Source organism: Rana temporaria, chromosome 2 (genome assembly GCF_905171775.1).
Source record: "Rana temporaria chromosome 2, aRanTem1.1, whole genome shotgun sequence".
NCBI lineage: Eukaryota > Metazoa > Chordata > Amphibia > Anura > Ranidae > Rana > Rana temporaria.
The window spans coordinates 86806540-86821987 of NC_053490.1; the positions used below are offsets into that span (position 1 = coordinate 86806540).

At 43.6% G+C, this 15448-nt stretch overlaps 1 protein-coding gene across 1 annotated transcript; it reads right to left on the reverse strand.

Annotated features, from left to right (window-relative positions):
* Positions 1-327: 327 nt before the first annotated feature.
* RASL11A (RAS like family 11 member A) lies at positions 328-13958 on the reverse strand. Its single transcript, XM_040340484.1, has 4 exons — positions 13683-13958; positions 8227-8283; positions 5079-5158; positions 328-929 (listed from the first exon to the last, which is right to left on the reverse strand). Exons 1-4 carry the CDS (start codon positions 13801-13803, stop codon positions 462-464), a joined length of 726 nt encoding a protein of 241 aa, XP_040196418.1. The 5' UTR covers positions 13804-13958; the 3' UTR covers positions 328-461.
* Positions 13959-15448: the final 1490 nt, after the last annotated feature.

Genomic DNA, 15448 nt, shown 5'->3' on the forward strand with positions numbered 1-15448 from the left:
GAAAGGGAGAGATTTTTTTTTAAATTAGTTATAAATGAAATTGCCTTTGATTTACAAAAATGTCACTCTTTCAGATTTTGTGAATTCAGTGGTATGTTCTAAAGTAGTATTTGTAAACACATTCCCTTTACTCCAAACCCGGGGTCTCCAAACTACGGCCCTTCAGTTGTTCAGGAACTATAATTCCCATCATGCCTGTGAATGTCAGAGTTTTACATTGCCTCATGGGACGTGTAGTCCTGTAACAGATGGAGTACCCCTGCTCTAAACTACCAAGACCAGATAAATTCATTCCCTATAAAGACCAGGACACAGAAAACCAAAGGATATTTTTTAAATAAATATATATTTGGTTTAGGCAGTATGCATGCCAATATACACATTAAAATATTCATTAAAAAAATAAATTATTTTGAAATAAAAAAAATAAAACACAGTCTCTTTCCTGTTGATAATGCCATCTATGCCATGGCAGAGGAAGCTTTTATTTTGGGCGATAACGCCTGTTTAAACCGTCTCTTTAAATCCTGCATATTAGGCGACTTTGGTCGTGGCATCATAGAGCCTCTCCTCTTCTCTCCAGTGCTGCTGGATTGGTGTTTGCTGATCTCTTTACACAGGTGATGGAACACGTCGCAAACGTCCTGACAGTTTTCACTGGTGGAGATCTCCACAAAGGAGCAGCCCAGTTCATTGGCCAGCTGGATTCCAGAATCTGAAGGCACCTGTCTGACATGGTGGAGGTCCCCTTTATTGGCCACAATAATAATGGGTATTTTAGATTCCGAGTGCACCTTCCGGATGTGCTGGTGGAGGTGACGGATGTACTCGTAGCTCCTTAAGTCTGTGACCGAGTACACTAGCAGGAAACCTTCTGATGACTGAATAAATCGCAGCATGTCTGCAACCTGAGATACGTCATCTTCCACCTATGCAAACAAAAAAAAAATGATTTATAACCCAAGATCTGACAGATTTATATAGACTGAACAGCTAGATAGTTATGTGATCTAACATTCTGCTATACAGCGATAAAGAAAGAGGCATAAATGAGTAATAGTAATATATGTAGGATTAAAGCCAAATGTTTTTTTTTTTTTTTCAGTTTTGGATTGAATAGGGAATGGATAAAACCACTTTTTGCCATCTAAAGTCTATTAGGGAGAATTAGCTTCACTTCCGGTCATATATACACACACACACACACACACACACACACACACACAATAGGAAGTGACAGACAATTTCTCCAACTTAAGGGGGCAGATTCACATAGAATCCGCGGCGGCGTAGTGTAAGCCATTTACACTACGCCGCCACAACTTACTGGAGCAAGTGCCGTATTCTCCAAGCACTTGCTCCGTAATTTGCGGCGGCGTAGTGTAAATGGCCCGGCGTATGGCCGCGTAATTCAAAGGGGGCGGCTTGTATTTAAATTAAGGCCGCCCCCGGGCCGATCGAATTGCGCATGCGCCGGCCGTAAAAATAGCCCAGTGTGCATGCTCCAGCTCACGATGGAAAACATCAATGAAGCCGACGTGAGCATCATTGACGTAAAGTCCTATTCGCAAACGACTTAGTAAAACAACGTAAACGATGGAAAAAGATGACGCTGACCCGACGCCATACTTAACATGGCATACGGCGGACTGATGTAAGGTTACCCCTCATATAGCAGGGGTAACCTTACGCTTACCGAAACGACGTAAACGACGACGAGGTGGCGCAAAATCGTTCGGGAATCGGCGTATCAGGCTCATTTGCATAGTAAAATGAGAAATCAACGTAAACGCCACCTAGAGGCCAGCGTAGAATTACATCTAAGATCCAACGGTGTAAGTGACTTACACCTGTCGGATCTACGCCGTATCTATGCGTAAATGATTCTAGGAATCAGACGCATAGATACCTGGGGCCAAAAACAGAGATACGACGGTGTATCTTGAGATACACCGTCGTATCTCTTTTGAGAATCTGGCCCTAGATGACCATAAACGTATATATATATATATATATATATATATATATATATATATATATATTTTTTTTATATTTAATAGGTTCCTCCATCCATGCTATACAGTGCACATGGAAAAATCGCCCACCATGCCCATTTTATTTTGACAGCCTGCCAGCTGTCAAAATACCCAAGCAGCAGCTGTATGCGGTTCGATTTGCATGCTGTTCAGCCAACAATTTTCCGCCTGGCTTCTTCAATTTTTTTTTAATCAAAGGAGATCAGAAGGGAGGGGGGCTGACAAGACCACCCACTAGACTCATCAGTCACGCTCAAAGGAACGAATGTCTCCACTGGAAGATTCCCCCTCTATTCCTGTTCTGGTGGCAATTTCAAATTTTGGATTTTTCCTCTTTTTTCAGAGAAAGTAAATCTCACCAATTGAGTCACAGACAACCTCAAAAGCCTGACAAGTGTTCTAACCCTCCCCCAGGCCAACCAAAAACTAAAATAAAACTTTGGCTTTAGATACACTTTAAAGCCTAATTCCTGACAAATCTTTTTACATTTTGGTTAGCGCGATGAATGATTAAAACCTTTTTTCTTTTTTAAATATGCACGGTTTTGGGTTATTTTTACTATATGAATTTTTTATTGCTATCTGCAACCCCAGTAAGGCCCCTTTCCTGTGAACCTCCGCTTGCTCAGCGGGGATCGCTCCGTTGATCCCCGCTGAGCCGGCGGATGACAGGGCGGTCCCTGCACACTGTGCAGGGACCGCCCTGTCTTTTCTCCGCTCTCCCCTATGGGGGGGATCGGATGAACACGGACCGTCTGTCCGTGTTCACCCAATCCGATCCGCCAGACGGATGGAAAAGTAGGTTTTTCCTTCGTCACACTTTGGCGGATCGGAGCGGGTCGGATGTCAGCGGGCATGTCACCGCTGACATCCGCGGCTCCATAGAGGAGCACAAAGCGCCCGTTCAGGTCCGCAAAAAAAAACTGGCAGGCGGACCTGAACGGCTCGCCCGTGTGAAAGAGCCCTAAGGGAGTTTCTCCTTTCCCTCCCGTCCTACGCAGTCACCCCAACAGGAAGTGAGGGGAATGTCTTTATCAGAGTCAAACAATAAAACCCCTTTCACACTGGGGGTGCTTTTCAGGCATTTTAGCGCTAAAAATAGTGCCTGTAAAGCGCCTCTCAAGCCACCCCATTGTGAAAGCCTGAGTGCTCGTGGGACAGGAAACAATGTTCTGCCAGCAGCATCTTTGGGGCGGTGTATACATCGCTCCCACACACTGCCTCTGCCCATTGAAAAGTCTGCAAAGCACTTTGGCAGCGCCACAACACAGGCCCTATTAACCCTTTCTTCAGCAGCTAACAGGGGTTAAAAGCGCCCTGCTAGCAGCCAAAAAGCCTATTTGGCCACCTGCTGGCTTTAATACCGAGAACTGAGAGATCATGTGACTGCTGATCATCAAGTTCTCAGTCTTCAGTGAGCTGACTGTCATTCACCACTTTCTGCTCTGCCCCTCCAGTGCTCACTGGAGCACCGAACTGTGGAGGGGGTGGGAGCAGCTGGCTCAGGTTCTCAGCAGTGCACAGAGAGGCTGAGCCAGCTGCTGGTCAGGCATCTCGGTGGCTACCGTCATTATTGTCAGGATCCTTCCAGAGCCTGGACTGGCTCTGTGACGTCAGACGACAGCAGGCTTTAGTCTAGCCTGCTGTCAGCTGAATCTGGGTCACAGGAGTGCAGAACAAAGTGCCCTCCTGTGACTCACAGAAATATGGCCAAAATAGCTTTAGCCATACTTCTCCTTTAACAGCATATTTTCAACAGAGAAATGTAATTGTATGTGGACTGATACATAAAAGAGGTGTGCTATAAATGATTTGTTGTGGGAATTGTGCCAGCCTTTTGTAAAATGAAGCATAATGCCTCCATAGGCATGATGCATAAACCCAATACCTAGAAGTTTCTCCGACAATCTCTTCCTCCCGCTGAGACAGAGATCGCCAGAAAAACTGTAAAAAAATGAATTTTTTACATTTGGGCAGCAAATGTACACATAGATTTCAGGTCGAGGCATTGCTTTAAACTTCTGATTCCATATTAGGGTCTGTTCACACTAGAACATGGTGTTGGAGACCCACGTTCTGTGACAGTTTCCCGCACCACATTCTTCCAATCACTGTCCTTGCAATTTGCAGCAGGTGTCAGCAGGGCTGATCCTAGGGCCACAGGCGCCTGGGTGCAGAAATATTTTTGGCGCCCCCACATGGGCGTCGTCATTTTACGAACTCCTCCCCTTTACAAATGTTTCTATGGCAATGACTCAACCACAGAGATGCTCCCCTGCGAAGTCTTCATAACCCTGGGATCCTTACATGATCTCTTAACAATAAACAAGATACAGAAAGAGAAGCAGAGTACTTTATTGGGACCTGGAAGGGGGACTCTGTGATGGAGAGAGGGCTTCTGTTAGAGAGTCTGTTAGATGTTTGGCGCCCCCACCTCTGCAGGCGCCTGGGTGCAATGCACCCTGCCCAGGATCGGCCCTGGGTGTCAGTGCAAAGTTAAGGACAGCCCAAACGCAGGTCGCCGCACCGGATCGCATGGTACAAAGGTACCATGCAATCCGGTTGCAGTGCATTTCCAGAAGGAGTGCATGCTCTATTTTTGGTGCAGTGCGGTGCGATTTCAGCCCATTCATTTTGAATCGCACTGCACAGAACTGCATGTGAATCGCACAGGAACCGCACAGAGTTCCTGTGCAATTCACATGCAGTTCCTAGTGTGAATGGGCCCTTAATGAAATTGAACTTGCAGTGCATAACACAAATAGATTTGCATGTTTTATAGCACAATACAATCTGACTACCTTAGGATATAGTTATTTGCAAGTGTCTGTCATACCGTTAGAGAACTGAGTCACAGGAATCAGTGACTCATTTATGTGGTCCCTATAATTTATCATCTTAAAACAGATTTCACAGGGGCTGGAGACAGAATGACACATTTGTGAAAATCAGTACACATGCTAGAAATGAGTCAGACAGAGGTTATCGCACCCGACAGACAATAATAATCTGTACATATGATACATGCCGTAAGAGTCTCACCTTAACATAGCCTGGTGTGTCCTGGATCTGTAACGCCATATGTTCCCCTTCTACAGCCACCAGCCTGGAGTATAAGTTTCCTGTTTGACAAAAAGAGAAATAAGCCATATTCAGGAAAATGTCAAAATGGGAATTTGACAATTTAAAGTGTATCTAAATCCAAGAACGAAAATGTAATATATTGCAGATCACAAGTCCTTGGATGTGGTGGCTGAAAAAATATATACGTTATCAATGGGGATCCCCATTGATAACGTCAGCCTATGACGAAACGCGTCTGGGACGTGCATTCAGTGACGCTACCACGCTCTATTAGAACGAGGAAGGGCTCTCGTTGCCGGCCGGCACTTGTTTTTATGCTTGCTGTTTTTAGAACAATTGTAAGTAGATTTTTTTATATTTAATAAACACCCTCAAACGGTATCACACTATTAGTCTGTTTCTATTCTGGGGAACTACGTGATCTTTGAGCGTAAGGGCTGCCACTCTATCTCTGTGTGGAGGATTGGATTCGCTGGATAGCAGGCTCTTCTCCCCTGGAGATTTTTCCCTTGGATGACTGTGATTAGGATTCCTCTGGATCGGTTACCAACATAAGAGCGGTGTATCTTGCTTAAGGCTATTCCCTCTTAGCCATCTGGTAAGAGGCTATCTATGTGGTGGTGGCTTCACTGATTTGTAATACCTCTCACTGTGGTGTCATCAGAATCCAGCTGTACAGTTTCCTGCTGCATATTCAGTGTCTTTTTTTTCATCAGGACATTTATTTTGGACTAATTCATTTACCAGTTAATTTTTATTTATCAATATCTGATTTTATGTTTTAATTTATATTGAACATTTTTTTCCAGTTTCATAGCTGGCTATTAGAGTTGGCGCAATTTTTTCTTTTCCTAATGACTAAGCACTGATCCAGTGTGAAACGTGTCGGCTGTTTTCCTTATTTTTGCTGCTTTTTGTAGTGCATTTTATCATTTATTTTACAATAAAGACAACTCAAGAGTTCTTTTGGCGTGCGGCTGTCCATCTTTTTGAAGTTTCCACTATTTGCCTTGTGCATTGCCGGCACCCTTGGTTTCCTGAGAGGTTCTTGATTGCTCATTATATCCACCTGGAGTGGTGACTCCCTTTCCCATTTGATAGTGTCTGCATAGTTATGGTGCCAACACCACTTGGCAGAGCCAGCTCCATGACACCAATGATCTTTTTAGCTATCTGTAGAGGGGGCATTCCTCCCACCAATGTAAGGGGCAATTTCCCACTAAACTTGTTTCACCAGGGGTTCCCCAAGACCAGAACATTCTTTCTAGGGATCCTTTGGGACAAAAAGTTTGGAAAAACCATAGTACAGTGACTTTATATTGTCACTCTAGGACAGGAAGGAGGAGATTCACTAAGGCTGGGTTCACACATGTGCGAATTGAATGCTGGTTTCTCCACATCCAATTCGCATTACAGGCGAGTGTGACCGGCTCTCAATGGAGCTGGTTCACACAGTTTCTAGAGTGGCCATGGAGCGGATTGCAAAAGGGTCCTGTGCGTGTTTGGGTCCAGTTCCAGTTTTAATTTATACAACAATCTGGGCATGAATTGTACCTGGGAAGTCAGGGGAAACAATTATGATCCGAATATGTTGGGTGCAAGCCACGGCTCGCTGCCGATATCGATGGAAAAGGAAGAAAAGGCTGCCCACTGCCAAAACGACCCAACGTCAATTATTGCTCCATCAGAAAATCAAATCACAGCCATCAAGACAAGGACACAGGCGGTGACGCGTTTCACACTGCCAACACTGCTTCTTCAAACCAGAAGCCTTTTCTTCCTTTTCCATGAATCCTACCCAGGGCCGTTTGAAGGAATTTGGGGGCCCCAAGCAAAATGTCTGCTTTGTAAATTTTTGCAAAAAGCTTTCATACATATTACCTGATTCAAAAAAGAAGCAATACGATGGAAATAGGATGGTAAAGAAAGAAAATGGAAAGAAGGCTATGGTAATTGTTTATTATACATATCATCCAGCCAGGTAGGGTTATGGTCAGCAAGCTACCATATTTTTCATACAAAATGGGTGATGACTGCCGACCCCCTTACCCCCCCCCCCCCCCCATGTTCTTTTTACCCCCCTTCCTACCTGTACCATGCGGCAGGAGACTCAGTTTGCTGTTCCCGGCCGCAAACTGAATGGAAGTGAGCACTTAGTGTGTGCACTTCCTGTCAGTCCGCCCGGGAACAGGAAACTGAATCTCCTGTACTGCGCAGTACCCGGCCAGACTGCAGGAGGAGGGATTCAGGAAGAGGAGCTCGGCCACGCTACAGGCTGCAACATTCATAGGAAGCGTTGGCACGGCAAGGGCACGCCCTGCTGGGGCCCCAGGCCAGCTCGGGGGCCCCAAGCAATTGCTTGTTTTGCCTGTCTCGCGACAGGCCTCATCGTACCTGAACCAGTGAACAGACACGCACCGAACCCCAGGCAGGAACCCGCAGCCGCACATATGTGAACCCAGCCTAAAACTGGAGAGTGCAAAATCTGGTGCGGCTCTGCATAGAAACCAATCAGCTTCCAGCTTCTTTTGTGTCAAAGCTTAATTGAACGAGCTGAAGTTAGAACCTGATTGGCTACCATGCAGAGCTGCACCCGGTTCTGAGTGCAGCAGTTTTAGTAAATCTCCCCTAAAATGTGTTACTGGCAGGATCACCAAGTAGAAATAAAAGAAAACTAAGCTATAAATAAATATTCCATATACAGCCAAGGTTGTCAAAGGTGGGAATCAGCCCCAAATTGTACAGAACATTAATCCACAAGGGAAATGGGGAATGGTGAAGCACTGGGATTTAGTCATACCCAAAAAGTAAATACGTCAAATACACATAAATCTCATAAAAAAAATAAGTTTTTTTAAAAAAAGGCCAAAATATCCCCTCCTCTCCAAATGTGTGTGTGTGGGGGGGGGGGGGGATAACACAACATTAAAAATGCATGACACATAACATATGGAAAGCAAATACAGAATAATGCAATAGAAGAAAATCGAAACTTAGAAAATGAGAACTAATGCAGCCACCACATCTAAGGACTAGTAAAAAGCAATAAATTATATTTTTATTTTTGGTGTTTAGGTGCTTTAATCAGGTAAAAAAAAAAACTCACCAGTATTGCTTTCATAGTCTCCAATGAATCTTTTAGTAAGAAATCGAACAATCATCGCTGAAAGAAAAAAAAAAGAAACATTTTAGCAATTTGGTACATTATAGCACAAAGAAACAGTTTGGGGTTGGTTTACTAAAACTGGAGAGCACAAAATCTGACGCAGCTCTGCCTAGGAACCAATCAGCTTCCAGAGTATTTTGTATGAGCTTAATTGCACAAGCTGAAGTTAGAAGCCGATTGGCTACCATGCACAACTGCACCAGATTTCGCAATCTAAAATTTTAGTAAATCACCCCCAATATCACATGACTATACATGAGAAATTCCTACAACTGGATGAAATATAATGGAGTCTATTATCCGCCTCTCTTCCATGTTTGTAGAAAGTGCCTGATATAAAGTTCTAAAATAAAAGGCAAAATGTTCTACTGTATCTAATAGTGTATTATGTGTTACATCAAAGGAAGCTGTGTACAAGGCCAGCCTGGTGTCACTCGTGTGATCCACATACCTTATAACACCGGACTAAGAGGTGAATTTACTAAGACTAAAGCAGCCAAAATCTGAAGTTGCCATGCATGGTAACCAATCAGCTTCTATCTTTCATTTTTAAAGCCTAACTGAACAAGCTGAAGATAGAAGCTGATTGATTACTATGTACAGCTTCTCCAGATTCAGGTAGCTGCGCCCCTTCTTACGGCGGCGCAGCGTATCGTATTTACGATGCGCCGCCGTAAGTTTGAGAGGCAAGTGCTGTATTCACAAAGCACTTGCCTCCTAACTTACGGCGGTGTAGCGTAAATGAGGACGGCGTAAGCGCGCGTCATTCAAATGATGTGGAGGGGGCGTGTTTTATGTAAATTAGGTTGACCCCGCATATTTTACGTTTTTTTATGAACGGCGCATGTGCCGTTCGTGAAAGAATTCCAGTGCGCATGCTTGAAATTACGACGCAAATCGTCATTGCTTTCGACGTGAACGTAAATTACGTCCAGCCCTATTCGCGAACGACTTACGCAAACAACGTAATAAATTCAAATTTTGAAGCGGGAACAACGTCCATACTTAACATTGGCTGCGCCTCCTAATAGCAGGAGCAACCTTACACCGAAAAAGCCTAACGTAAACAACATAAATAAATTGCGCCGGCCGTACGTACGTTTGTAAATCGGCGTATCTAGGTAATTTGCATATTCTACGTCGAAAACAACGGAAGCGCCACTAGCGGCCAGCGTACTATTGCACACAATTATACGCCGCCGCATTCAAGTTACGTCGGCGGAGGAAGCCGATTTTTTGAGCGGATCTGCCTTTGAGAATCGACGTAACGATACGCCGGCGCATATTTGAAATTACGGCGGCGTATCTGGAGATACGCCGCCATAACAGCTACCTGAATCTAGCCCTGTCTGCTCCTGTTTTAGTAAATCCCAGAAGAGGATGTGCAACCTTTGGGATAAAGTAAACCTGTCATAAGAGAAATCTAGGGGCTGCGATTGTTCGCAACTCTAAAAATGCTCACTGATTGGCTGTCATGTTAAACCTCATTTTTCAATACTTTCAGATGCTAATTTGCAGCAAGTATACAGATCAGGAAATTCAAAAGTTGTAATTTTAAATACATAAATAGAATAAAATTGCATACTTGTTACAAATAAGTGGCTTGACGAGCTTTTTGAAAACTCTGAAGGAGAAGTAACGCCACTCCGTACACCACGGGAAATCTAAACTCTTCTGCAAGAACCCAGCAGATGCATATCTACTAATATATAGCTGGATTCACGTAGATCAGCCTAACGTTAGGCAGGCGTAGCGTATCTCATATACGCTACGCCCCTGTAAGTTAGAGAGGCAAGTGCTGTATTCACAAAGCACTTGCGTCCTAAGTTACGGCGGCGTAGCGTAAATGTGCCGGCCTAAGCGCGCCTAATTCAAATTGTGAAGAGGTGGGCGTGTTTTATGCTAATGAATCGTGACCTGAGGTGATTGACGTTTTAAACGAACGGCGCATGAGCCGTCCGTGGACATATCCTAGTGCGCATGCTCCAAATTTCGCCGCAAAGACTTATTGGTTTCGACGTGAACGTAAATTACGCCCAGCGCCATTCACGGACGACTTATGAAAACAACGTAAAAATAAAAAAATTTGACGCGGTTCCGACGTCCATACTTAACATTGGCTGCGCCATCTTTTTGGTGGAATAACTTTAGGCCTGAAAACGCCTTACGTAAATGGCGTATCTTTACTGCGACGGGCAAGCGTACGTTCGTGAAAAGGCGTATCTCGCTAATTTACGCATTCTAGGCGTAAATCAGCGTACACACCCCTAGCGGCCGGCCTAAATAGACAGCTAAGATACGACGGCGCAGGAAGACTTACGCCGCTCGTATCTTAGCAATATTTAAGCGTATCTCAGTTTGCGAATATGCTTAAATATACGACGGCGCAGATTCGGAGTTACGACGGCGTATCTACTGATACGCTGTCGTATCTCTACCGATACGCTGTCGTATCTCTACCTGAATCCGGGCCATAGTATACAAGCATCTCTTTGTTCATCAGTGTTCAGATTGATGAAAAGATTCTAATAGGTCGCAGTGTATTACTAAAGTTAGAACATGGAGAGCATTGGAAACGACAAGAATCGCCCCCTGGGTATTCACTGCAACAAAAATAAAGCCTGCTACCTGTAGTGTGCCGCACCCGACAACATGTACGTTGTATATGGGAAGCCGTACAAAACTCCAACAAGTTATCATTGGGCACCAGACCCCCTATAAACATTTAACATCTTCATCCACAAGCAATGTTATATTCCAATTATTTGTACACACATCTGGAATGACTCAATTTGCCATCCAACTCATTAACAAAGAAAATTCACAGAAAGGAGTATTAAACCCAAAACCAACACTGTAATATATTGCAGCTTATCAATCATTACATGTGTTGGCTGCATTTGTTTTCTTTTTTTTGTCTCCCCCCTCTGTTTTTCACCTGGTGATCTGGCCACTTTATTAGTGTGCCCCTACTCTGGACGAAGGAGTACAGGGACACCTTGGGACAGAAGCACTGTTAATCTGGGGGGAGGGCAGTGTAAGGCTCGATTCGCACCTATGCATGTTGCTTTTGAGCGTTTTTGCAATGCTTTTTGCGGTGCTTGCTGCGTTTTTTGACGTGCGTTTTTACCGCGATTTGCGTTTTTTTTTTTTTAGCCAAAATTTTTTTTTTTTTTACATGTCCTTTAACCTCCCTGGCGGTATGATTCTGTCTGGAATTACGTACCAAAAGCGGTACAATTATTTTGTAAGGAAATTTGGCGTTTTATACTGTAGGCCTGTAATTTTTAGAAATAACTCACTTAAATCTGACCAAGCAAGAGTCTTGTAGGCATCCCGGGTATGATTTTTTTTTTTAAAACTAAATTATAAATTATAATATAATAAATAATTATAAATAATTATAACAAATAATAATATAATTATAATAAAAATTATTCAATAATGTAATCAACTCAAAATCACTGAAATTTGCAGTTGCAGAATTGTTGCTGTCATTATTTTATTTTTTTTATGACGAATTTCCCCGCAAATCGCTATCGCACATTTCTGCAAGTGATTATAATTTATTATCGCTGTTTTCTAGCTGATCTAAAACCATTTTTGACATAAAGGGACACTTTTGGTTGCTATGGACAATCTACAGTTTTTAGGCAGAAATGACATTTTTTATTATATAAAAGTACATGTAGGACACTGGACAGACCACTAGGGACAAGGGGGGTGTGTATTTTTTACATACAGTACTGTAATCTATAAGATTACAGTATACTGTATGTAATGTGTTTGTTTACTTTTTTGAATTTGGCGCCGTTCTCCGTCCCCGTGCGTCGTAACGTCGCAGGGAACGGAGATCGGCGTCACACGGGGACTGTGAATCGAGCGAGGAGGTCCCGCTCGCTCACACAGCGGGTGGCATCGCTGGATCCAGGGACAAGGTGAGTAAACCAAGCCTGTGGATCCAGCGAAAGGTAAGCCCGTCCAGCCCGAGCGTGACTCGGGTTTACCGATCCTAACATGTAAAACCAACCCCGAGTCACGCTCGAGTTTACCGTCAGGGGGGTTAACAACCAGCTATAAACAGGTTAAAAAAAAACGCAAATCGCGGTAAAATCGCGGTACTTGCGTTTTGGATGCAGGTCCATTGAATTCTATTGCATGCAAAACGCTGCTTTTTGCAGGAAAAAAAGTCCCTGACCCTTTCCAAAAACGCAGAGGCACAAAAAAGCATTAATGTGAACATGTTCCATAGGAAACCATGTTAAAAAATTTCCCTGCATTTCTGCAAAATGCATCAAAAAAAAGCATTAGTGTGAATGGAGCCTAAGATCTATTAGCAGATTTTGATACACTAACAAATTGAATTCAAACTCCGGCTAACACTTTTCATTCAGTTAACAGCAAAACAGTGATGAATTGATATAGGGGGTAGGGGGGGGGGGCAACTGGATCCGTGACAAACATATAAAATAATAATAATAATAATAATAATAATAAAAACATCTAATATTACAAATATATATATATATATTAAATGTATATTGGCAAGTAAAATTTTGCCAGCCATTTACATCATATAAAACAATAATAATAATAATAAAAATATCAAATATTACAAATATACATATATTTAATGTATATTGATTGGCAAGTAAAATGTTGCCGGCCATCATCTGTAAAAAAAAAAATGATCCTTTGGGATAAAGGTTTTACATAAATAAATAAAAGCTGACCGCTGTCAGCGTAAAATGGTTTGTCTCAACCTTCTAACTACTACATCTGCAGGAACCGATTGTTATGTTGAAAAACAGCAGACTTACTGGCCAAATCCCCAGGGTAAAATAAGGGAAAGAATGTCTAAGCAAGAAAACAAATGCAGCAAACGCATCTAAGAATTGGTAAGGGATAATATAGTAAATGTTTGCTTTTAGGTTGACTATTTCTTTAAAGTTCTATTGTACATGGGTAGCAGACAATAAAGATTTTGCACAATGCGTACTGTGTCTGCAATGACGTCATACACCTGCACTGAGTTGCTGCGAATTGAGTAGAATATTGGAACATCCATACACCTGCACTGACGTCATACACCTGCACTGACGTCATGCACCTGCACTGAGTATTGATTGCTGAGAATTGAGTAGAATATTGGCACATCCCGTGTATGCAGAAATCAATCATCTACTAAAGATGATCAATAAATATTAGATCTTCCTATCGCTGGGGATGACAATTTAGAAAAGTGTCATGTGATACAGATAACAATAATTCAGATAATAGAAGAATAATAGGGATAACAATGATGATCGATCCCATCATCTCCGGTTCTGTGAATTCTCCTATAGGATATATACATAGGCACGGATCGCCTGGTGATGGGTGATCCTGGTACTCACCGGTCTTGCCCACACCCTCGGCCCCCATCACTGCCATCTTAATGTCCCGGACGGTGAAGTAGTCGGCGGTCTCCGGGATGGGCGCTAGAAGGAAGTTCCCGGACATGGTCGGTAGCCGCATTGGAGGAGAGATCCCGGAGGAGTCAGACTGGGCGATGCATCCAAGGGGGATCGGGATAATGTGCACAGTGCGGGATCGGGCGGTGTGTATGTGTGCTCCATCCGGCGCTCCTCCTCCTCTTATATCTCCGCTCACACACTCTCATCTCCAGGAAAGGCGATGAAGGCGGCCCGGAGGACGGACTCTTATGACGTGCAATGACGTCACCCCCGCCGATCGTCATCACAACACAGCCTGGGGAGCCGCCGGGGACTATGGAGCACCCTGACACTTGGCGTCCTTCATACAGGAGGAGATCCGCATTCCTCTGCATGACCACAGGTGATGGCATGCATTTTTATTGCAAGCGGTGGAAGTGTTTATAGATTTCCCTGTGCTGTCATTATGTCACATATTCCTGATCACTGGGAACTCGTCATGTGTACAATGTTTCCAGCTAATCCTTTGTGTATAGACATCTTAGGTTTATTTTATTATGAGCAATCAGAATGCAACCCGTCACACACATTGGAGGAGATTTACTAAAACTGGTTGACTCCGAATGGGGCGCAGCTGTGCATGGTAACCAATCAGCTTTCTAAATTCAATTTGTTCAATTAAAGGGGTTGTAAAGGAAAACATTTTTTCCCCTAAATAGCTTCCTTTACCTTAGTGCAGTCCTCCTTCACTTACCTCATCCTTCCATTTTGCTTTTAAATGTCCTTATTTCTTCTGAGAAATCCTCACTTCCTGCTCTTCTGTCTGTAACTACACACAATAATGCAAGGCTTTCTCCCTGGTGTGGAGAAAGCCTCTTGAGGGGGGAGGGGGCGAGCAGGAGTGTCAGGACGCCCACTAACACACAGCTCCTTTCTCTATCTGCAAAGTAGAGAGTGTCCTGACTTGCCTGCTCGCCCCCTCAAGAGGCTTTCTCCACACCAGGGAGAACGCCTCGCATTACTGTGTGGAGTTACAGACACCAAACTATGGAGCTTAACCCTGGACTACCAAAATCTAGAGAAAGTTGTATACTGTATACAGTTTTCTCTGCTCATGATATATACTCCGGAGTCCCACCTGCTGCACACATGCAAATCCAATGTCCTTTTTCCAACCATTTTCTAATCTTAAACTGGATACACACTATACAGTTTTCTTTAGACTTTTTCCTTTAGATTTACTAAAACCATATAATATGAGGTCAAACCTCAACAGTTTAAATTTGTATGCAACCAGGCAGACCCTTGCAGTGCTTGGTTTTGGTAAATCTAAAGGAAATCAAACAAAAAACATTGTATAGTGTCATGGGCGTCCACTGAAATGTTTTCAGGGTGGGGCGCTTCGGCAGCCGCGATACACAGTCGCATTTAACCCTTTCTTTAAACGCTAGCGGGATTTAAAAGCGCCCTGCTAGTGGCCAAATAGCACAGCTAAAACGATGGTAAAGAGAATCTTTAGCGGCGCAATACCGATAAAGCGGCCAGCTGGCAGTGTGAAATAGCTCTTGAGATAATTCAGCTTCACTCCATGCCCATATAAATATAGCCTAGAGAATGTACAGACCCCCCTTCAGCACAGATGGACCCTCCTTCAGAACAGACCCCTCCATTCAGCACAGATTACCCCCCCCCCCTTCAGCACAGACCCGCCCATTCTGCACAGACCC

Excerpts from the sequence above, each read along its gene's own strand:
- RASL11A (XM_040340484.1), bottom strand. The coding sequence starts at position 13,803 with ATGCGGCTACCGACCATGTCCGGGAACTTCCTTCTAGCGCCCATCCCG. Across the intron at positions 8,284-13,682 it reads CGAGGGTGTGGGCAAGACCG|CGATGATTGTTCGATTTCTT; the intron begins GTGAGTACCAGG and ends TTTTTCTTTCAG. Across the intron at positions 930-5,078 it reads ACACACCAGGCTATGTTAAG|GTGGAAGATGACGTATCTCA; the intron begins GTGAGACTCTTA and ends TTGTTTGCATAG.